This window comes from Micropterus salmoides, unplaced genomic scaffold, assembly GCF_014851395.1.
Source record: "Micropterus salmoides isolate LMB-PRFRI ecotype aquatic unplaced genomic scaffold, ASM1485139v1 Ms_hic_scaffold_12, whole genome shotgun sequence".
NCBI classification, from domain to species: Eukaryota; Metazoa; Chordata; class Actinopteri; order Centrarchiformes; family Centrarchidae; genus Micropterus; species Micropterus salmoides.
The window spans coordinates 22,634,451-22,658,685 of NW_024040263.1; the positions used below are offsets into that span (position 1 = coordinate 22,634,451).

The window sequence follows — 24,235 nt, forward strand, 5'->3', positions numbered from 1 at the left end:
TGCTTTCGCTTCGCCTTCGCGTCGCTTCGCGCCGCCCGACAGGAAATCGCGTCTTTGCATTGACTTTGTATATAAACTCACCGCCCCCAACGCTCGCTTCGCTTTTGGTCTGAAAGCACCATTAAAAACATGTTGGGAGACTTTACACACCTGTAATCTAAAAGTGGGATTGTGTTGCAGGAGGTGGTTCAATCCTTTACCAGTTTCAGTCAGCACCACCAGAGCTGTAGTGAACACTGTCACTACTGCTATGCTAGCAACAGTAGCTAGCTCATCAACTCACTAATGGACAATTGTGTCGAAAGTGTCAATTTGATCAAGAATGTACAGGAACTTGAATTAATTATATTTTAATTGCTTAATCCATCCATCAATTTTCTGCCACTTAGCTGGGTCCATGTTGCAATAATAGAATTATATAGGAATTTTTAATTCTGACATTGTGATATGTACATGTACTTAATCAATAATTGTAGGCCTTATTGTCCCTGCTGATGTCCATCATGCTTTTCTCTGTGGTATTATGTACCCTGTGGTATTTAAAAAAAGGCTTTAAACAGTCTAAAATTTAAGTTGATTGACACTGCAGAAACTGTGGTTATGTCACCAAACTGCCTCAAAAAAAGATAACAGGGTACACTTTCCTGAGAAGGATCCTGATCAAGCAACAGAAGGGAAAACTCCTGTGTGGGTGGACTGTGGTTGTGCATGATCTTTAAGATTTTATATACAAAATATGTGATAACCTTAACGTTTTACTGATCAAACTACCATTACACTAACAGTGTAATATGTAGTAGTAGTAGTAGTAGAACACATCTCTAAGTAGTTAGATATGTTTTTCATGAACCAGTTAAAACATGAAACTAAAACCGATGCACTGTTGACTCAATCAACATACAGTTTACAAGCACACATGAGTATTAGATTAAAATCATTATATGAGCCACGTTCATGAGCCTGCACTGTGTACTGACAGTATTCACAGGAAATTAACATAACCCACCAGCTCTTTTCTTCAGATTACTTTTACCATTTTTATGAGTGTGTGTGTGTGTGTATTATTCATGTTGTGGCAACATAAATCACATTGTGGGGATTCTCCTTCCTTTTGGGGACAAAACACAAGTCATACATAAATCATTACATTTTAGGGTGAAGACTGTAGATCAAATTTCATGTCCAGTGAGATCTGAACATGCCTTTGTGACATGATGATAGCAACAGTAATTGCCATCTTAGTTTTCAGGTTGGTGCCTCTTTTAAAGTCTAAATTCTGCCTGTATAAACTAATCTTGGATTAACACAAGGCGGCATCTGTTTGGGCAGGAAAATGAATATTTACAGGAGCTGAAAAAAATGCCTGACTGCGTCCTTGTTTAAATATCTGCTTCCTCTGGTTGCAGGAAGAATGTTGAGGAAGAAGTACAAAACAGTCATGAGATGTCCCCCTTTAGACTCAGTAAAAAATAGGGTTCAAATCTCGGAAGTATAGCCCGTGTTCACTCTGCTGTAATTTGGCGTCTTAGAGTTTCTGTTTGCTTTGGCTTTGTGGCAGCAGGACAGCTCTAATTGGAAAACCATGATTCAAGCACTCTTGCTGGCAATGATCTGGCCTGCTGAAGTGTCCTTGAGGAAAACACTGAATTCCTGCCAGCTGCTCTGTATCAATCCTTCAGCATGATGCAGTATTGCTTTCAGTTGAGGAATAAATAGGCCTATTGTGGGTCTTCTACTTCAGCGAGATTTATCTCGATAAATCTCATGGTGCACAAGATGATCAAAAGAATCAAAAATACACTCTGTTCTACACAAAAATAAGTTCATTTTACCTGACTTCTCTCTAATAATAAATTTAGCCATGTAAAATACTATATTATACTAAACATATTCTAATGAAAAATCATTTTGGTTGAACTGCTCATGACTCGTGGGCAAATAAACATATGACGGGGGTCGCATGAAGAAGTCACTTTGTTTTAAGGGGACACAAGCCAAAAAGGTTAAGAACCAAAATAGCAACACAACATAAAATGTTATAAATATAAAGTAATTTAAAGTATCAAAAACAAAATGTCCTCTTATAACCCAATTCATTTAAGGAGTAGCAGTGATCTGAAGAGGGGAAATGAACCATTTACACTGATTCAGTATTATCTAAGGTATACAATATTCCACCAATTGTAGAATTGATGTTCTCCATGCAATTTAAATGTTTTGGAGTCATGGTTGCAGCACCTAATGCCAGATTCTTACCTTGCAGTCAGAAGCAGCCTCAGTCAGGAATTAAATCTTGTGTCCTGCATGATTCACAGCTGCACATTGTTTACATAAAGGCTCCATGTCATCCAAACAGAACACGGACAGTCTCTCTTCATGTTCCTCACAACCCTCTGGAGAGTTGGGGAGAAAGGCTTTGCAGCTCATGAAGGGGCTGCTGGTGGTCGGAGCCTCCAGATTAGAAGCCAATTTGGTTTGTGTCACAATGAAGCAGTGAGTTTGCACGAAACAGATGAAAAGTGTGGGGACAGACAAAGCGGAGGCGCTGTCTGTTAATGTATGTGGGTATCTGTGTTGTATGTGCTGTCTTGATGGATTCATGCTCTATCTGTGTACAGAGAGAGGCACTAAAGTAGATCTGCTTAAACAGTCCTCCTTCGACTTGAAACTTAGCCAAAGTGTCCACATGAGCTGAAGTCATACATCACTGTAGTGATTTTCATGACTGTGTGATTTATGGTTTATTCTCACATACCAAGGCCAAATTCGTGCCTGTGCTCGTTATTTTTACTACTTCACCTATTTTGCTTCATAGAGGTGCAGCAAGTCTATCAATGAATGGCATATTTTGCAAGCAAAAATAAAGTGTAATTGGGTTCTGGTGACATTTAGTAATTTGCTTGTGTAGAGTGTGAATTTGTGTAATGTGCACAGCATCTGATTGTTATATATATTTTTACTTTTTAATGATGAAGTATTAAGTTATTGCATGTTTGTTCTACCAGGTTCAAGCCTGTATGAGGGTTTAATAAAATAGCAAGAGTGAGCATGTCTGTGAGTTGGTCAGTAGGCTAGTACTTCATGTACTCTGTGCCAGGCGAGTTATGCTGAATGGATCCAATTCTGCTGACCTTCAACATTTTGAGCTGCTCATATCCAGAGATCATGTAAAGCAGATCAGCTTTGACAGGTGAACATATTTCAAAGAATCACATGATCTACAGAAATGAAAGACGAGATAACCTGCTTTTCCTCAATTTGCAACAGGTCACGTAGTAAAAACACATGTTTAATTTGTGGCTTTGTTGTACTATTAACAGGACTGTCTTAACCTACGATGTGTCAGATTACAATGTGTAAGAGACTAGTAGAGAGATAAACTGTCATTAATATTGTCTGTTAATATTCCTGCACAATTTCACATCTAAAAGCAGACAGCCATGACTTTATGTATCTGCCTATGCATCATTAACCCTTTAAAAAACAATTTTAAACTGTAATATCTTGTTGAAAAATTAGCTATCCCTCAGTAGATGAATGTTAGCCACCTAATATAATCCCAGGGTGCACTGCGGCTGTAAGAACAAGATCTTTTAGTAAGGAAGCAGCGGAACCCCCCCCCCCGAGAATATATCCTGATTGTGGAAAAATTCTCAAGAGTTATTTTTAAACTTAGTTGCTAACTTTAAAAAAAATTAAATTACAAAAACATTCCTTGTTTATTTTAAAACATATTTCATAGGCTATAAGATGTTTTAGTTTGGGAGTTTTACACATTGCTCTTGTACTTTTACTTTAATGGACACCTCTACTGCCTGGTACTTAGTGATGATTTAAAAACTGTGTGCATAGTTGAAAAAAATGTTTTGGAAAAAAAACTCTTTTTTTTTCTGTGTGGGAACTATAAAAGGGTTTATCAAAGACATACCAGGGAAAATCCCTGTCTATTATCCCTGTGAACATGGCTTTAAAGATGTTAAATGTTTGCTTATCCATGTCTACACTGTTTATACGGGTACTGTTATACATAAATGACTGTGTGCATGTGCAAGCTTCTGTTGTCAGTCATGATTTCTGATCAACCTATTTGGCCAATCTCCTGAGCAGCAGGGTCTCGCACGCTAGCTGAGAAAAGATGAAACACATCATTCTACAGCAGCTGTATGTGTGTTTGTATGTATTCTCTGTAATATTTTTGTAGAGCTCTCTGTTCCATGGCCCTGCTCTGTTTGCTGTCTCCTCTCCTTCTCTGCTCCAATAATCCTGACAGCTGAGTGTTGCCTCTCTCTCCTCTGACAGTTTGTGAGACTGTGAAAGTGGTGACAGTGGAGATGTTTGGTGAAGTTAAAGGCTTCACGGCATTGCTCTTAAAAAGGTTGTTCACTAGTTTCTCTCTCAAATCTGCAGCTCTGTCATCCACTTGCTCAATTACAGCAGCTGATTCTGGGTTGTGCTACTTAACAATAGTCACATCAATGGATTTGGAGTCCAATTGATGAGAGGGTGACGTGCTAAATTACCTCAGTTGTTCTAAAGTTATTGTCAACTCACAAGTAGTCTGTCATGTGACTATAATCATCAAATACTACGTCCTCTCTCTCTCTCTCTCTCTGGAACACCATTCCTCTTCCTGACTCCAATGTTTAATGTTGCTGCAAAGAACTAGAATATGAGGGGCGTAGGGTTAGTATTGACTGTCAACAGAAATCATTTCTGCTGAGTCTACCGCAGCAAAAATGACGTGTGCGTAAAGAAAGAGGTGGAGAAAGGGTGAGGATAAAGAATTGCAACCGATAATTACAGGTCAGTATGAGAAAAGTGCACAGGGAAGAAATAAACAAGTGGAAAGAGACTGATAAAAGGGACACCACAGAGAATGGGAGGGAAGCTCACCTACACAGACTCAGTCTGCAAATGAATACATTATCTGTTGCTCAGGCCTGTCCGTGTCGACTTTGGTGACAAATTAAAGGATAAAAAACAACAAATTCCCACATACTGTGTTGTCATGATTGTGGTGGAGAGAGCACCAAAATCTCCATAAAGGGGTTCACTTGACTCACTTATTCTGGTTTTTCCTTTAATGTTTTTCATCCTTTACGTTGCATGCATACTGGTCCTAAATTACTAAAATCTAACCTTTCCTTCTGTGAACGAACAGAGCCCGTTGCCGACATCATGGAGACGTTGGCTCCTCTTTATCGTCGTCACCTCAGCTCAAATCTACTGAGCCCACATGAGGAACAAGCACATGGTTCAGCATCCTGCGAGAAAATCTAGCCTTCTTAACCAACATGTGGACCCTGCGCTCCAGGAGGTTGCAGCACAGGCTGGGATTGTATTGGAGGGTACTTTGCCTCAATACCTGGATGGGATCTGGACACATCGCCACCTACAGGTCACCAACAGCTTTACAGTCGAGAGTCGTGATTCCAAACAGTTACAAATCCAGGAGCCATCTTGACCTACATCTAGTTCTTCTCCTGTGGCCTGATCAAGCACCTGCATATTGTGAATGCGTGTGTTTGTGTGTGTTTGTGTGTGTGTGTGTGTTTGTGTGTGTGTGAAATGCTCCAGGTATTTGATGCTGGTTGGGGGTGTATCACAGAGTTGGTGTCATATCTGCACCTCGACACAAGAGCATCGTGAGTTAGTGGATGACATGTGTCAACACATCAAAGGTATGCTTTTAGCCTGCTGCTGCTATTTATTGTCCATAGGCAATCCAGACTTGTTGCTATTGAAGTGATGCCTTACCTTAAGGAGCAAGTATTTCCCAGGATTATTGTATGCCACAGCAGGAGGAGGAAGGCCTGGATAGGAGTTAGTTAAAAGCATACACATACATAAGCAAAATGTATCCCATATATCTTTCTCATAAACTCTAGTACATGTGCGTTTATGCATTGCTAGTTGCTGTTGGAGATCTACAGGACAGTAAAAAGTCAGGTAAAAGCTGCCATGGTTGCTCTGAATGAGGAGTTGTCACTTTATCGCTCTGAAGTCTGCAGGACTGCAACAGGCCAATGCACTGCAAGACCACATCGCACACTCAATCGCAGGTGTGTGTTTGTGTCTACGAGGTCAGAACATTTCAAATAAGACCCTGTTCTTCATCTTGATCCATTTCCACTCACATTAGAGGACATGTGTGAGCCGATGTTACAGTCTTTCCTACACATGATCATCCCGAGGATCGAACATACTCTGCAGGGAGTGGCCAAACCCACCTGTGACGGATTTGCTTCTGCCTGGCAAAACTTCATGGAGACATGTAATTACATCATAGACCTGGGATCAAAAAGCACCTCAGTGAAAGATATCAAAAAAGAGGTGCGTTGTGCAGAAAATTTCAAGATGCTAATTTTGATGTTGTTCTTCTACATTTGAACAATGAAATGTTTTTAACCAGGTACTCCTGGTCCACTGGACCCATCGGTGGGCTTAAATTTAAATTGGAGGTGTGCCAAGATGATTAAGGGACATGAAAAAAAGAAAAAAAAATCATGTGAAATGATAAAGTATCACTATTTTGTTGAACTGCTGACTGCTCACGTTCACACTGAGGCACTAAGGGATCACAAATAGCACTGCTTCATTTTAAATGCTCACAAGCCAAAAATGTAGTGTCTGAAAATGCATGTGGATATCTTATTAACCATCTTCTATTAAACCAGTGTGGAATATTTTATCTTCATAACATTTTTACGCAGAATCCGAGGCTTGCACAAAGAGCTACACTTCAATGTGAGCTGATAAAAGGCAGCAGCTCATTCACAATACATTGCACTGTACTTGAGATGTTTTCATCTTAGGTGCTGACACCTCTGAGTGGCCTCGGACCAGGTGATGCCAGGATGTGGCAGTGCCTGGACAGGTTGGAGTTGAGCTCCGAGGGCCGTATGTGGCTCCATGAAATATTCAAATATCAGAACGCTCTCTACAAAGTAATTTAACAAAAATGTTCGTACATCAACTAAATTGGTAAAGAATAGAAATTTTAATAAAATGACGATGCTGTCTCTCACATGCCTCCACTCCTCTTTCTCTCCCAGGCGGTTGATATGTGTGCTGTGATGTTCTGGAGGCTGGTCTCTCGATATCCTCGTTTCTCTGTTGACTCCACCCAGCTCACGGCGGTGAGGGTCAAAGAGAAAGTGGTCAAGGTGTGTAACAGGATGGGTTTTTAGGAAAAACACACTTGTCCTGAACTGCAAACCAAATACACATTTCTCTGTCTGTCTCTCTCGCACACATATCATGCAAACAAACATAGCACCTGGAGGCAGAACTGTTGGCTCTTCGATCTCATTTAATTCTGGAGATGATCCTGCAGATAACACTGCTGGCATTTACACATGCTGTGGGTGAGCAGGTATAAGTCTTTACATCTTTAGAGGTTTATCTTCTTTATTTTGGTCTTCATTTAAATGGTAAACACCTTTGATTTTAGGATCTGTCTCGTTATTATTCCATGGTGAACTCAGAACAAGCACTCTTCTTCCACCCTGACACCATCTCCCCCTGCAGTGATGAGGTACTCCCTGCCACAACAGGTCATGCGTCTCCCGGTCAGTCCCATCAACCCCTGCAGCTCCAGCTCTAGTTTCTCTGAGCCAGTGTACCACGAGCTGCTGCGACCTGCTGACTGCAGATCCCAGCAGAACTTCTGCCAAACCTCTGAAGGCTCCACCTCAGAATAGGAAACAATCACACCAAGCACCGAGTGTGACTGAGATGACACATTGGCCAACTCAGAAAATCTCGCTGCTTGATGCAGGAGAATACATCCATTTCACCAAACCATGAAGGAAAAGAAGAACAGCACTGCAGGGCGTAGTAATATTTTAATTTTATTTTTAGCGTTGATTAATACAGCTTAAATAAAAAGGGGACAATTTGAGAGACTATATGAATTTGCTTTTGCCTAATTGACAGGGATTTGAAACCTAAAATGTACCATTAATTAAAAACTACAAAGATCAAGGAAGAAGGAGAATATACAAAAACTCACTGTAATCTGCTACTGTATGTCTATTTTATAGTATATTGGAGGTGAAACAATTCATCAATTAGTCAAATGGCAAATAAATCAGCAAATGTGTTTAATTAATCAATTAATAGTTTAAGATGTTTATTAAGCAAAAATTCCAAACATTACCTAATTCCAGCTTCTCAGATGCGAGGATCAATTACTTTTCCCTTCTTAACATCATAGAGCAATGAATATCTTTGGATTTTGGACTATTGGTCAAACAAAACAAGCTGTTTGACTTAACTTTAAGTCCAGGGAAATGGTGACTGTTATTTTAGACTGAAAGATTACTCAGGGCTACGACTCAGGGTTATCTAAACAAAATCCTTAGATTAAACAGACGTTAGTAGCAGACCCATTGTGTCTCATGAAAGCACATAGCACAGTAGCCTTGTTGCATGCACTTGTGATGGTTTGAGCTGCATCACTGTGTTGTAACAGCTTTTAATAATGTTGTTTTGTGTTTTTATGCATATTTTCTACTTTGCACCTTTACTTTTGGCTCAAGAAGAATAGATAAAGTTGCCTGTATGAGATCAAGTTTGAAAAGCTTTACATGTATTTCACATGAGTGAATTGTCCATTTCACCTCAAGGATGCTGCAAAGCAGCGGTTCCCAACCCAGGGACCTCCAGTGGGGTCTCAAGAAAAATCTCATAGGATAATTAAAGGGATACAAAAAAAGTGGAAATTGTGTTTATTTTCTTTATGTCAATTTTTGCTTTCTTCTTGTGAATTACTGTTTACTTTGACCTCCCCCGGCCTCTAAAATCCTATAAACACTCTCGGATTACAAAAAACTTGTTGAAATGAAAATGTTGCTTCATGGGTTCCACAAGCTAAATAGATTTAGAAACCACTCCTGTAAAAAAGGGTATCACCAGTTTCTGAGTAATTTCAATGGTCCTGCAGGTATTCCAGGCCTGCAATATTGAACACGTGGACACGCCCATATCGCCTTCTAGCAGCTTCCTACAGCTGGAGCTGTTCTTAAAGGGGAGGGCAACATGAGCTTTATAGTCTACTTGGCCTTGTAGGACACAAGACGTTTTTTGTATAAAATATTAATCCTAAACCCAAACCTGGCTGGACACGACATGATTCATGTTCACCGTGTAAAGGCGGCACAGAAAGGTGGACCTACGACTGTTTTTTGAGAACAACGAGTTTCCCTTAAAGCGGTCCAGACCTGGCCTTTAATTCAGCCAGCTCCTCCGCCATGTCTCCACGGTCGGCATAACACAACAGCGGGACCGCCAGCTTCTACATCCTCCGTGTCCGTCTCTGTCCGCCGCGTCACCAGTGAGTTTTCTCTCCCCTGCCATGCCCCGGGTTACCTCGCTGCTGCCTGCCCTGCTGTTCGTTCTCCTGCCGGGCCCGAGCCGGGGATATTTCCCCGAGGAGCGCTGGAGCCCCGAGTCTCCGCTCCTCGCTCCACGGGTCATCATCGCGTTGGCCTGCCGCAACTCGGCGCACTCCCTGCCGCTGTTCCTCGGAGCTATCGAGCGACTCAACTACCCGAAGGACCGCATTGCGCTGTGGTGAGTATCATCGCTGTAAACCCTTTAAAATGAGCACTGTAATACATAGAATGACAGACTACATCATGTCTGAACTTAGAGTAAAGTAAAGTAAAACAAAGTGTGATTAATTGTCAGTGTGAGCTCATTAAGGGCGCAACAGACACGTCAAGCCCATGTAAGTTAGTCATATTGTAAAGGAAAACTCTGCGTGCGTTTGCGCGTGCGCGCGCAGGTTTTAGCCGGGTTTGGCCGCTCAAGATGTAGGAAAACCCATGAGCGCTTTATCTCCACTGTTAACAAGACTAATCGGCGGTGAAATGAGTGAAAGTTAAAGCAGCGTAACTGTACAAGGTATTGTATGGACTTGGCCCGGCAGTGGAGCACGGAAGGCGGGTTGTATCATCAGAGTCGTGGATATGAAAAGTTCCATTCAGTCACATCTGTCTCATCGACCCATCCGTTTTCCCCTCTAACGTTACCCCTCCCTCCCGTTTGCTTTCCCTCTCCCTCTTCTACATCTTCGTCTTGCAGACTCGACTGGAAACTAAACCAACAGGCTATTGTAAAAAGGCTATTGTAAAAAACAACAACAACACAACAACAAATAACTAAACTGGTACCTCCGCTGTCTGCCAGGCTGTCTATTAAACTGCAGGATTTATCTGTCTTTACCTCAGCCATTGTTTTGTCACCCAGCCCACCAGCCTTCCAGATTATTCTTGTCTCCTGCAATGCTCACTTCCTATTCTCATTTTGATCCTGTGCCACTAGATCTGAAGATTTGGAAGATTTACTTAATCTTTTCATTGACATTTAGACCTGACAGGTTGGATTATATTTCTTGGCAACCCAGTTGCCCTAATAAAGGCAAATACTGACAATAGCCTCAAGCAGAGTTGTGTTTAATGTGACTGTGTGAGTTTGGATTAAAATGAAACACCATTCATTCTTGTAGATCGGATTGTTTGATCCAAGAGGGTGCTGTGCCTCGCCTAATCTCTTTCAGTGGGAGCTAGAGTGAGGGATTCAAGTGTCCGTGTGTCTCTTTAAACAAACCAGCCCGGATGTGGAGCTTTTCTACTTGTATCTGTGCCAAAACTTCAGCCAGAGTCAAACTTTGCCCATGTGGCAGCCTGAGCTCAGTTTTCTGCATGGTTGCTTTGATCTACAGCAAATCTCTTCCTTCAGTGGATGAACAGATAGTAAAAGTTTTGAAATGCAGCGTGAAAGACATGAACCTGAGCAGGTAGCCGGCCACCTGTTCATAACTGCGGCCTGACAGGTTAAGACGGAGTACATGGCAAGCAACAACATAGACACACACGCATACAGACATCTTTAATGATGTGCGTGTGCTCTGCAGGGACATGCAGGATGGATATTATCGATCTATAAATCATCCCTTTTCATCCCTCTGTCTCTTTTACGGATCACTTATCCTTTTGTCATGGTTCTATTGCTGGCATGTAAGCAATATTTGCTCTCCATAAACCCTTTTTTATTCACTACCACTGCCCTTTTAAAACCTCACAGCAGTCAGAGAAAGAAAGGTAGACCGATGCAGAGAGAAGTAGGAGGAGGAGGAAGAAGATGGAGCGGTGAGTTGGTCACATGTAGGTGCTAGGGCAGCACTGCTGTGTTAAAACGCCACAGATAGATGGTAAACTAACACCTGCAGCACGCCGACTGTCACTCATTGCATGGCAGGGCTGGGAGCAAATCCATTTCTCTCATATTTACACATTCTTTCCCTCTCTCGTGCTTTGTCTCTGCCCCTCACTGGCACACACAGAGATTTGTTATGATAACACAGACAGCAGATGAATGCCGCTCCTCCCCTTCTCAGGCCCTATTGTCTGTCTTTGTTATTCTTTGTCCACGCCTGACATTAGTGATGTGCAACTCTGCTCTAATGACAACAAGACTGTCAGAGGATGAAAGCCGAAGTAGGGATGGATAATAAATTAATGTTATCAATTGTAGAAAGAGAAATGAACATTATCTGGGGTTTGGTTAGAGACATATTGTATGTTGGCTTTTTATCAGTGTTTTGTAAAAATGGTTAAAATGACTGTGTAAATACTGTAGGAAACGTACAGTAATACCGATGGTAATTTGTCAGTGTTGTGATTTCAGACCCCAAAAAGCCAAAAACAAACCCATTTAATTGCAGCTTTGAGGTGGTGTTTACAGTTAAGTGATATTTGAGTGGTGTAGCTCAAATAAATGAACAGTGAATAATTTTCCATATGTTGCTATCAAGTTAATGTTTTGAAATAGGGTTATTTTCATTTTTGAGAAATCTCTTAGTTGCGTTTTTGATTAAGCGATTAATTGTAAAGTCTAAAAAAGAATCAGAAGGATACATTACACATTTCTCTAGCCCAGGTAAGCGTCTACAAATGTCTTGTTTTGTCTGACAAGTGTTCCAAAACACAAAGCTACTGAAATTATAAATGCTGAAAACAGAAAAGCATCTTTTTCCCACATTGCTTGATAAATTACTTTTAATCACTTATTGAATTGCTTAATTCTACTAATGAAGTCAATCCAATAATGAAGTAGATGACTAATTATTTCAGCATTATTTTGAAATATCAAAGTGTTTGAGTTTGTCAGTATTGCCCACTGCTAACTATTTATTATTTAATGTATAAACTATTCCACAGTTAAATTTCCAGAAAATCTACTATATCAGTATACATATCACTGGATCAGACCTATTCCCCAATATTGATTGGAACACCAGTAAAGACATCTGTGTTTTTCCCCCCAGTTTAAAATCTGCATACCTCAATGCCTAGAGCGGACTGGGCTCATTCTCCTATGTGTATAGTAACACAAGCATTTATCTATAGATCGCTTCTTACTAAAAGTGGAAGAGCTATTTATGTGGAGCTCAAGTGAATGAAGCAGACCTGAAAAACAGTGCAGCTCCTGCTGTGAGAACGAAGAGTGACAGAATAATAACCGCTGGCAAATATGAATAAACAAGGCATTATCATGCACAGCGACTGCTGTGGCGCTCAGAAGTCTGTCAGTGGCCCAGTGCAACGACAGTGACGGAGAAAATATTTTTATGGGGATCAGTCATGTCTTGTCGTTCCTGCGTATTAGATCGGGGCATCTCTGTTTAATCACATAAAATTTGACACGAGTGATATAAGATTTGATTCATATAGTTGGTGGTATTGCTGATCAATGTTTGCTCATTAGTCATGGTCTCTCGCTCTCTCTCTGCTGTCTTTCATCCTTCCACAGGGTGGCGACGGATCACAACATCGATAACACTACAGCCATCCTGAGAGACTGGCTCATCCAGGTGCAGAATTATTATCACTATGTGGAGTGGAAACCTGATGATGAATCCAGGTACTGTGTGTGTGTGTGTGAGAGAGAGAGAGAGAGAGAGAGAGTGTATGTGATAAGTACATAACTGGTCTGTCTGTGCATGTCTCAGTGCCTTTGAAGACGAGGTGGGGCCTAAGCATTGGAATAACCTCCGTTATGAACATGTAATGAAGCTCCGTCAAGCAGCACTGGAGACCGCCCGCGAGATCTGGGCCGACTACCTCCTGGTATGTTATCGTCGTCATCATCATCCACTCAACAGCTTCATGAGCCTCTTCTTCTTATGTGGCGTCCAACTCTGTAACTACACGTACATCCGTCGTCTACACCTGCTTACAACTGTTCAGTGTAACAGGATAAAAAATTTAAATATGGATGAGAAAGCAAAGCTCAATTTTTTACAAAGAAAAGAAAAGGAACTGCATTAAAGTGAATTCACTAAGTCACCGTGACTACTCACTAATGCAGCTTTTTATTCTTCAAATCTAATGCAGAGAAGGAAAGTGTGTGTTTGTATCTTTTAAAGCTGACAGCTGTGGCACACTCCCAGAGATTATCTCCTTCCTTAATTGCCATTTTGTTATAGCCGATTTAAGTAATCCAAACAAATGCATGCATGGTGAGCTGTGCTGAAATAATAAAGTCATGGAGAAGATAGAGGCATTGAACACCACAGTGTGAATATGTGATGGAGAGGGGGTGGGGTTCAAATGTTTGTAGTCACTTTGATTAGATTATGTTTTACCAGAAAGAGTTAACTGATAATGTAAAACGAAGTATTGTTGCTATGGTTACCTGCATTTTAATATGACATGTGCACTGATTTAGACTGTTAAAATGCTTTCCCCAAGCTTCTAAGACCCAGAAAAATCTAGTCAGTAGACCTTGAGTTGGGATTGTGTTGTTACGCTACTATTTCCAAGGTCAACAAAAATTCATAGGGGTTAGGGCAAATGACTGGGAAATTTTTTGACTAATATCAGCTTATACTTTAGCTCCGGCTGATTATCAGTCAGGCTCTAGTAAAAACCTCAGTTTGGTGACATTTAGGTACAGTTTCAAATGTTAGTTAAAGAATAACCTCAGCTTTAAATTGACAGTATTAAATATATGTGGGCAAATATTATGGCTGAAGAAAATGCAGGTTGATTTGGAGCAGTCTTCTTTTCATCAAGGACTAAAAGTTGAGTTTTGGCATTGAAACGTTCCTCTCTGGACAGCAGCGTTTGTTCTAGACACACCAGAGTACAGAGCAGCCTGCTGCAAATACAAGTGCAGTCTGTTGGCGATGCCAGGAGGGAACTCACAGTACTCTGTGACTGAACCATGTTGCTGTGGCTCAATCAGTCATTTAGTGGCAGTGGGTGACATTTAGTGTGTTCACGTTTGTTCGATTGTTGTCAATAATTGTGCCCCTATTTTCCTTCTGTAGGTGGCTGACTGTGACAACCTGCTCACCAATCCAGATGTGTTGTGGAAACTGATGAGCGAGAACAAGACTATTATAGCGCCAATGCTGGAGTCCAGGGCTGCATACTCTAACTTCTGGTGCGGCATGACTTCACAGGTACTGCAGGTGTTTTGCTGTTATTTTTGGTAACCACTTTAGGAACACCTCACAGTTTTTTTTAATTCAGTTAATTAAGGATATTACATTGTGTGACTTACGACATTAGAAATCACCACACCCAACCAGATACTTTCTACAGTAAGACCCTATAAGATAATTATACAAATATTGTGCATGGGCTTGAAATGATGAACTGCATGTTAGTACAGCTCTAGAAAAATCATTGTTACATTACAACACATAAAGTCTCCACCAGCATCCTGTTTTACACACGAGCTGAACCAACAGACAGTAAAGATGATTTATCAAGTGTAGCCTCTTCATAATGCATCTATAAAAACCTTTTTTCATCTTGGATGAAAAATGCAATCCAGATAAAGTCTATTAACTATCTGTTACTGAATGAAATGTCACTTTTCATGCAGTCCTGCTGAATAATAGAGTGCATCTCCTGCCACCTTCATAACACAGAAACATGATTTAGAAGGGATTTTACACTTCATTATTTTTTCTTATGCATGAGCAAATCAAATTTGTGCAAATAAGCCACTTTAGAAACACAGTAAATGAGTCAATTTGAAGGTGTAGCAGAGACATTTTCTTATTTTTATTGTGTTCAGTGTTTCTCAAATTACTGCGCGAATGTGTAAATGATTTGTCTCACAGGTGAAATGAAACTTTGCTGATCTGATATAACATAATATGTAGCTCTGATACAGGTTTGTGATATCGGTGACAACCCACACAGCTCATTATGTTTAAATCAGTCCGTTACTGCTGGCTTTACCAGATACCACTGCTGTTTGGGCTGCTGATCAGTGGGCCTCAGCGCCTTTTAATTGTATGTTTTATCTCTCATTAAAAGTGATTAAAAATATATATGTCAAAACAGTGTGGAATTGAAAATGTTTTAATATGCAGACAGGCTGGTGTCATTAAAGTTATGCTAACATGATTCTAATTCATTTATTTGAATGTTCTGGGATACAGATCTGTCTCTGATCTTTTTCTTTCTAGAGAGTGTGCCTTTAAGTACTCATCTCTGCTTCTTTTAAAATCAGAGCAGACATACGAACATTGTCTATCCTCCAGCACAAAATAAACCAGCTCCAACCAAGAGTCTGCCTCTATGCTTCTTGCAAAGAACATTTTCAAAGACAGTTAATGAGCCTGTTGCCAAAAGAAAATAAATAATGTCTGTCAATGTCATTTTCTACATGTCTGTATTACTCAGTCTCAGTCAATTAATTATTATTATTATTTTTCACAATAAAAATAGTGAGTTTTGTTTTGGTAATTTGGTAGGAAAATATGCCGTTTCAGATATGTCTTTCTAAAAGGTGTCTTTTCAGCCAATTTTCTCAATCAAGTCTAAGTCGGATATCTCAGATCAAGTTCCCCTGACATCTTATGCATTTTATTTCCTGAGGAATCACAAGTTTGTGTGCACTCCCTACAGGGTTACTACAAGCGTACACCAGCCTACATGCCTATCCGTAAGCGGGAGCGTCTTGGCTGTTTCGCTGTACCGATGGTCCACTCTACCTACCTTGTGGACTTACAGAAAGAGGCCTCCCGTCAGCTGGCTTTTTATCCACCACACCCAGAGTACAGCTGGGCCCTGGATGATGTCATTGTCTTTGCCTACTCAGCTCGAATGGCAGGTGAGACAAATGCAACGGAGGTAGGCTTGTTATCTGGGGGGCTTGTTAAATGTCTTTCTAGGCATGTTGTGTATGTATTTGTAAGCATGTTTTTCTTTTATCTTCTCAGATGTGCAGATGTACGTGTGCAACAAAGAAACTTACGGCTATTTCCCAGTTCCTATGCGTTCCCACGCTACCTTGGATGATGAGGCGGAGAGCTTCTTGCATACTCAGCTTGAGATCATGGGTGAGTCAAGAGGTCACAGGGTGCTCAGAAAGACCAGGAGGATTTCTTTGTATTCTACAGTTTTCGCAAAAGGTTGTGTGTTTGCTTGTGATGAAGCACTTAAACAGACACGAAGCTGTGATTCTGTGATCGTGCATTTTGTACAATGAAAGTTGGTTTCAAATGGACCGGTTTGTTGTTACTCCACCAACAAACAGTACAACAGGAGAGGAAACAGTGTGCACTAAAAAAGTGCCATTAAAGTGCAAGTGAAAGAAGTTAATGTGTGACTGTAGCCCTTTAATTCCGGGACTCCCAAAATATGATCAGAATTAAAGGAGGGTCTTATTGAAACTGCCCTTTGTTTGATAAAATTATATTCTACTGTATACTCTTTGTACAGCATGACTGTATGCATTATGGGTGAGGAAACACCAATAGGATGGGCTGTGAAACCAACATAATGAATGCTAACAGTTATAAAATAGTAATCTTTATACATATTCTCATCTTGCAAAATTGTAGTGTGTGAAATCAAGCAAAAGTTAAACAATGGTTCATTTTTAGAAGTTCCCTGGATAACTCCTGAGCATCCCTGGAACACATTTTGGGATCCCCTGTTCCAACACATTACACATTCTCTTTGTAACCCCCCACTGTTTTTTTTCCTTTGAAAGTGAAAAATCCTCCGCTGGAGCCATCCAGCTTCCTGTCTCTTTCTCCCAAGCAGCCTAACAAGATGGGCTTTGATGAGGTACAGACACTCAACCGCATACACACATAAGAACGCGCACAATAACAAGCAGGTGTGTGAGGTTTTGCATTTGTGTGCACCCAGGTGTTTATGATCAATCTGGTGCGGAGATCTGACCGTCGTGAGCGAATGCTAAGAGCACTGTACGAGCAGGAGCTCAGCTGTAAGGTTGTTGCTGCTGTGGATGGCAAGTACGTTTCTCATTTTCTTCCTCCCCCATTGCCTGTGTCTTCTTGATTTGCGCCTCTGCAACATGTTGTGTAGATTGATGCAGAGAGGCTGGGCTAAAGACAAACAACCAAGGGAAGAGTAGTGGGCGCATGCTGCCGTTTAAAGATTCCTCTAACCTTATAGCTTTAGTTCATCTGTAAGGAAAATGCAACCCATTGCCTGATTTTAAAAGACCACCTGCATGGCTTATGTTATATTTATTCATTTTTTTCCCTAATCCTAACCTTAACGTAATTGTAACCTGAACCCTAAAACCAAGTCTTTACCCTTAAAATCTGTTAGTGTGCGTTCAGGCAAAGTCCCCACAGGGATATAGAAACATGAGAGACACACACACACACACACACACACACACACACACATCCATCAATATAATTTATTGTTCCCACCTCTAATCTCTTTGTTTATCCCTTCTCTCTCCCTCAGAGCTCTGAACAAGACTGATATAGAGTCCATGGGGATTAAGATGCTCCCGGGATACAAAGACCCCTATCATGGTCGACCTCTCACCAAGGGGGAACTGGGTTGTTTCCTCTCTCATTACAACATCTGGAAAGAGGTGAGACGCAGGGACGGGCCTCTGGGTCTACCTGTACATGGTAGATAACGTTTATTATTGGAAAACACAGTAACTCAGATTGTGTGAGGAGATGAACAGTGGAAGTGGAAATAATGAGCTTGTCTGATTTATGTTTCAATAACTGTGCTGCCTTTTTGTGAAATTAGGTTTTTGAGCAACTTGCTGTTTTGCCACAAGAAACCTGTCACCAGTTCTATGTCTTCAAATGCACAGTTTAGCCAGCAACATTCAACCACCCCAACCAAATTAATGCAATAAGAGCACCATCAACAGAATAGTAAAACCACTTTTAACGAAGAATACACAAATATACTTTTTATGTGTTATTGTCAATACCTCTATACTTGTAGTAATTTTGAATAAAGGACTCCATATATTATTGATACCTGTAAAGGATTTAGGGAACGTTCCCATCACGCTAATGCTTATACTGTCATCTCAGCAGCACTGAGAACGTGTGTGTTTCTGTGTGTGTATTTCTGTGCAGATAGTGGACCGTGGTCTGCAGACCTCCCTGGTCATTGAGGACGACCTCCGCTTCGAGGTGTTCTTCAGACGACGTCTGCAGACGCTGCTGCAGGAGGTGACGACACACAAGCTGGACTGGGATCTCATGTGAGTGATGCTTCAACGAACAGAAAGAAAACACGATGTAGTAAACAGAGAGGATTATTGTACCCCTACAGTGAAATACGTCCATCTGTCACACATGAGCAGCACTGAACAAATGCTGAAAACACTATCTATTACTATTGTCACACTACTGAGCTGCTGCAGCATATTCATATTTACAGAGATTGATCCCTGTCAGAGAATATCACTCTGGAAGAAGTTATTTCTGAAAGTTCATTTTCTGTATAGATAATATCAGGTGACTGACAGCACTTCCAAAGGGCATGAAACTTGAATCATTTGTACAGAAATGAGCAACTCCACTAGAACATATGGTTTTTTTTATAGTCTAAGGTACACCACTAATGACAAGCTGAGGCTAAACTAAAAATTGGATGCAGTAAAGTGTGAATTTGCTACAACTCTGATTTTCCTCTTTGACTGCCATCTTTTCCATAGCAACAGTGGCGGTGGCTTGTGGATATTATATTAGAGCCATCCACCATCCCAAGCTGACTACAACAACACAATTTCTGAGAATTAAGGTTGAAATATTTCAAACTGATGGCCATAACCTAAACTTAAAGTATTGTCACAGTATCCAGTATCCAGACCCCAGTGTTTCTAAGCTGAATAATAATGAGGATATCACTGAAACAAAACTTTCAAATGGGAATTTACACTCCTCTCACTTCACCACTGGTCAAAACAAAATTTATTTATTGTCTTGACTTTCGGTCACTAACTGGACAGTAGGACAACACATTTAATTGATGGAAATGTATTGTAACATCCACTCTTGTCTAACAACAGAAACCCATGCTGCATATAACAGGGTTAAATAAAATTATGTGGTGCAACACACCATTTTGCACTCAATGTGAAAGCACCATACAGATTCAGTTTGCTTTTATGAGCATATCCACTGACTTAGAGATGTACCAATCAGTCAGCCAGTATTACGTTAGGACATGGTGGATATTTTACTAGCAGGACCAGGTAATGCAACCATAACCACACCTGTTGGTGCTGATGTCATTCAGTACCACGTTGGTCTCAGTTGTTTTGATCTGCTACGTCATTAACACCAAGCCTCTTCTACATGCCAGTCACCTGCTGCTGTAGAAACTGAATCACGGGTGAAAAAAATTGAAAACGCGAGTTGTGGTTTTTGGACAGCTATATAAAACATACTGCTGACCAATAAAGTAAACAGAGCAGACACATAAAGGGAGAGAGGAACCGAGAGAGACGTGTTTAAAGAGGTGGCATTATGCTTTTTGGCTCCTTTATTGAGTTATATACCCTTTTTTGTGCATGTAACAGGTTTGCAAAGTGAAAAAGCCTAAAGTCCACCCCAAAGGGAGTTCCCATCCCCAACAGAAAACACTGCTCAGAACTGCCTGAAAACAGCTTGTTTCTAGTCCAACCGCTTCCCTTTCATCCTTGTGACATCACAGGGATGAAAGCTAAATGCGCCACAGTTGTTACTGTGATGTAGAGACAGAGCTCAGTTAAAACTTTATGGATGAAAGATACATTTGTTGCAGATTAATAACTCACCGCTCTGAAACTCTTGCGCCAGTCCATGTTGCCAAGCTGGTCTGCAACATGCCTACAGCTGAATCGAAGCTGTTTACCGTCTTCTCGCTGACTCGCCCTTCGCTGCTTCTGATTGGGTAGTAGTAGTAGTTAACTAGGAACTGCGCATGTGCAGCTCCAAACAAAGATCATTTAGAGACAAGATGTATCACTCCATAGCTAAAATGAAACCTTCAACACAGGGTGAAAAAGGAGCTGCAGCAATGTGCAGTATGAAAAAAAAAAAAAAAAAGGTGTTTTTTGAAAATTAAACCATGTAAACCTTTTCTGGTACAACCCCTAAGTAGTATTTTGAACCTGAAAATGAACATAATACCACCTCTTTAAATGAATTGATTTCAGTCTGTTTTACATGCTGTTGTAACTCAGCTCCAGGTTTAGTGATTGTAATATTTATATTCTCTCTTACCTTAAATACTCATACAGTTACATTGGGCGGAAGAGAATGCAGGTGGACCACCCAGAAACGTCTGTACCAAACGTCCACAATCTGGTGGAGGCAGACTACTCCTACTGGACACTAGGCTACATGTTGTCATTACAAGGAGCCCAAAAGCTCCTCAGGGCCGAACCTCTGACAAAGATGCTTCCTGTCGATGAATTCCTCCCTGTCATGTACAACAAACATCCAGTGTGAGTCCGACCCACCCGAGCCTGCTTCTGTTCCTCTTATCTGTCTCTTCTTTTGGATTCTGTCGTGTAGTGCTCAGTTTAATCTAACTACATCCCCGCTTCTCTCACCCATCAGTTCAGAGTACATGGACCACTTTGACAGTCGGGACCTGCATGCCTTTTCTACCGAACCGCTTCTGGTGTATCCAACCCATTACACAGGAGACCCAGGCTACATCAGCGACACAGAAACATCCGTGGTCTGGGACAATGAGGCTGTCAAAACCGACTGGGACCGAGCCAAGTCGAGGAAAACTCAGGAGCAGGGGGAGCTCAGCTTTGAGGCCCAGAATTCGGACGTGCTGCAGTCTGAACTGGAGAACTGGAGCACACGGGACGAGCTGTGATGAAGAGGAGAGGACATGAAGAGGAGCAACCGAGAGAACTCGGGCATACAGAGATAAGGATGAGGGAGGACAGAACCAAGCTGTCATAGTGAGGGAAATGGATAAGATGGAGGGAATATAACAGAATGCAGGAGAAGAGGGAGGAAACACAAAGTAGATGGACACAGGACTGCTGAGGGGCATTTCTGTCTCCACTATTTAATCTTTCTCTTAAGAGAGGAGGTTAGATGTAGAGTTAACTCTTGAAGAGTCGGCTAGCAACTTTTGTTGTATTTATTGCATCCAACGCACATCCCAAAAGAACATTTTGCCCAGACCTGTCCCATACCACATTATACATAAATTCCCCCTGTGTGTTACTTTTTAACAGGAAAAAAAATGAATTGGAAAAAGATGCATTATTAGCTCAACTCTAAAATGTCTCTAAATTTCTTCTAATAACATTTCAACTGTCCAGCACAACTTAACATCATTAAAACCTCACCTAATTAAATGTTAAAGCTGCAGTATGTTCTGGGAGCCTCTAAAATATACAAAGATTATGTTACATTTCTTCAGTTTCTTCTACACGTGCCATATTCTGCATGAGCAATGTCTGCTTGCAACCCATAATCACCAGTTGCACATGGAGCCGTGATAACTTCTACCATAGATTTTCCTTGCTGTTTAAAGTAAAATTATCTAGTGATTTTCAAAGGAAAAAAATGACTTCTTCTTCTTCTTCTACTCTTCTTTTGAGTCATAAAACATTGCTGTTTAGTTTAGCTCCAAGTAGCCGGTGTGTTGTTGAAGTAAGTTTTATAAGGTTGTTACTTAACCTTTCATATCTTTTCACTCATGAATGTATCAGTGTTTTATTTTATTTGCTGTGAAGCCTTTTTCCAGTTTGACAGAAGCAGCCTTTTGGTTTAGTGTTCCAGTGTTTTCCCCCTTGCTACATATTGCAGTTTTAACCCAAACTTGCAGCTTATGTTGCATTTTTTTTGTTGAAAAATAAATATAGATTTTTAATGTTTTCTTTCTTCTGTGTTTAAAAACGTTTGTCTTTTTTTTAACGAAAAAGAATAAATAAAAACTTTTCTAATGAAAGGTTGGTTTGGTCGTGTTTTTATCTACTGAATTTAGTTTGAACTATACACTGGAGTGTCACTCCCTCAAAGCCTTGTTAAAGTACATGGTAACACTGACATTGTACAAATTATGGTTTCATTTCCAGCCAGAGCTACAGTGGCTGAAACATCAAACACACTCTTCTCTGCCTCTTTTTTTTGGCACACAGCAGTTCTATTTCAGCAAAACATGAACGTCCCACAACCCAGTTAAGACATTACTGTTAATTAGTGTCTGCTGTTGTTTGCCTGCCCTGCCAGTACATAATGGTCAGTTTGGCTGTAGCAGGCTGCCATTACTCCTCCTCAGTGTTTACACACACAGCCTCTTATTTACTGATAACCTGTTAAGCATGACCCTGCTATACTGACTGTTAAACACTTTCATGATATTTGCATCTAACACATAGATTTTGTCATTTAATTATACAAAATTAGAAACAAAGATTTCATTAGTTAATGAAATTATACTTAAAATTACTTCATTAAAAACACACCTGGTGTGTTTGGTCATTCTATTTACAGGATGGAGGGTGTGTACAAAGTATTTTAATTATTTTTACCACTTTGTTGCATGTCCCTCAGGACTAACAGTCTACAGCCACACTTAAAGCAACATTATATAAGATTTGTTTTGTTGTGAGATTTGCCGCCCCTACTGAGCATAATTCACCGCTGTTGGAAGTAAGGACAGAGCATGTGCATTTGTAATGATTACCAAAGTTATTACATTTAATCCCGAGGAGAACATGAATGTTGAATTTAAACATGAATTTAATGACCATCCATCCAAGAATTGTTGGGACATTTCAGTCTTGTCACTGCCACCCATACAGCATGTACAGTTGTGGTGCTAGCATGGCTGAAAAGCTTTCGCATGTGTTGTGTGTGTTTGCTCACAGTACGTTTATGTTTGTAATGCCACGGGAGGCCCTGTGTGTGTGTGTGTGTGTGTGTGTGTGTGTGTGTGCGTCCACGTGCAGTAGCACACGTCTGTTTGACTGAGACTAATCCTATTAGTTCTCTCGCTCTCCCCTCCTCTATATTTACCTCACCCCTCTCTGAGATTAAGCCAGGTATTTTCTGAAAGTGCCTTTGCAGATCAATAGCCACTTTTCTACAGTAGGACCTGCTGGGGTTTACTAGAATCAGGCTGGACTCAAACTATCGACTTTCTCAGTTCATTTCCTAGATGCTCCGTATCCTGGCTGTCAAATCACTTTGATAACAGGATGCAAAAGAATCATTATAATACTCGGAGGGGTAAATGAGGGACATCAGTTTAGTAAGACTAACTAGCACTGTTTGGCTGTAAAGGACAGGTTTAAGCTAGGAGGCCTCACTTGATGCTAACAGAAAAATGTTTCTCACTTGGTTGTTTTTGTTTCCTGCCTGTCTTCCTTTCCATCATTTAACCTGCATGTTAGAGTCCTCTCTTTGCAATCCAATTTGTCCAGTTTCTTCATCCTTCTTTTCCTCCCTCCCTTCTTCTCTTTAAGTAATAAGATTGCTACTCTTGAGCTGGAGTATTAGGGCCCACAGTACACACACACACAGGAGCAACCTTTGCCTCTGAATTACAGCATTGCCGCACGTCCAGCGATCTGTAATCTCCCTCAGTCAACCACAGAGTGCAGGGTAAAGAAATTGCAGTGAGAGGGATGAAGAGGCAGTGAAAGGTGTCACTAAAATAAGAAACTTCACAGGATTTAACGGCAGAAAGAAAGCAAACCAAAGAAAGAATACAATGGCTTGAAAGAGAAGAGACACTGGATATATATCATTCCATGTAGGAGTCGAGGATCTTCAAGGTGAGGTGAATTACTTGTGGTATATGCAGCTGCCACAGTATGAACAAAGATTGATGGTCTAATAAATTTGCTACTAACAAAACAAGGCAGTATCTTTAGTTTATATCAGGTATGATTAATCAGCTTCAAAATGTGATTTTGAAATACTTTTTCCAAATGTAGGATT

General features: G+C 40.7%; 1 protein-coding gene across 1 annotated transcript; it reads left to right on the forward strand.

Annotated features, from left to right (window-relative positions):
- Positions 1-9,040: 9,040 nt before the first annotated feature.
- LOC119899445 (procollagen galactosyltransferase 1-like) lies at positions 9,041-22,131 on the forward strand. Its single transcript, XM_038714001.1, has 12 exons — positions 9,041-9,576; positions 12,820-12,930; positions 13,019-13,136; positions 14,342-14,476; positions 15,939-16,143; positions 16,253-16,372; positions 17,029-17,105; positions 17,190-17,296; positions 17,763-17,895; positions 18,404-18,531; positions 20,557-20,763; positions 20,879-22,131. Exons 1-12 carry the CDS (start codon positions 9,359-9,361, stop codon positions 21,147-21,149), a joined length of 1,830 nt encoding a protein of 609 aa, XP_038569929.1. The 5' UTR covers positions 9,041-9,358; the 3' UTR covers positions 21,150-22,131.
- The last annotated feature ends 2,104 nt before the right edge of the window (positions 22,132-24,235 follow it).

Excerpts from the sequence above, each read along its gene's own strand:
- LOC119899445 (XM_038714001.1), top strand. The coding sequence starts at position 9,359 with ATGCCCCGGGTTACCTCGCTGCTGCCTGCCCTGCTGTTCGTTCTCCTG. Across the intron at positions 14,477-15,938 it reads GGTGCGGCATGACTTCACAG|GGTTACTACAAGCGTACACC; the intron begins GTACTGCAGGTG and ends CACTCCCTACAG. Across the intron at positions 18,532-20,556 it reads AAGCTGGACTGGGATCTCAT|TTACATTGGGCGGAAGAGAA; the intron begins GTGAGTGATGCT and ends ATACTCATACAG.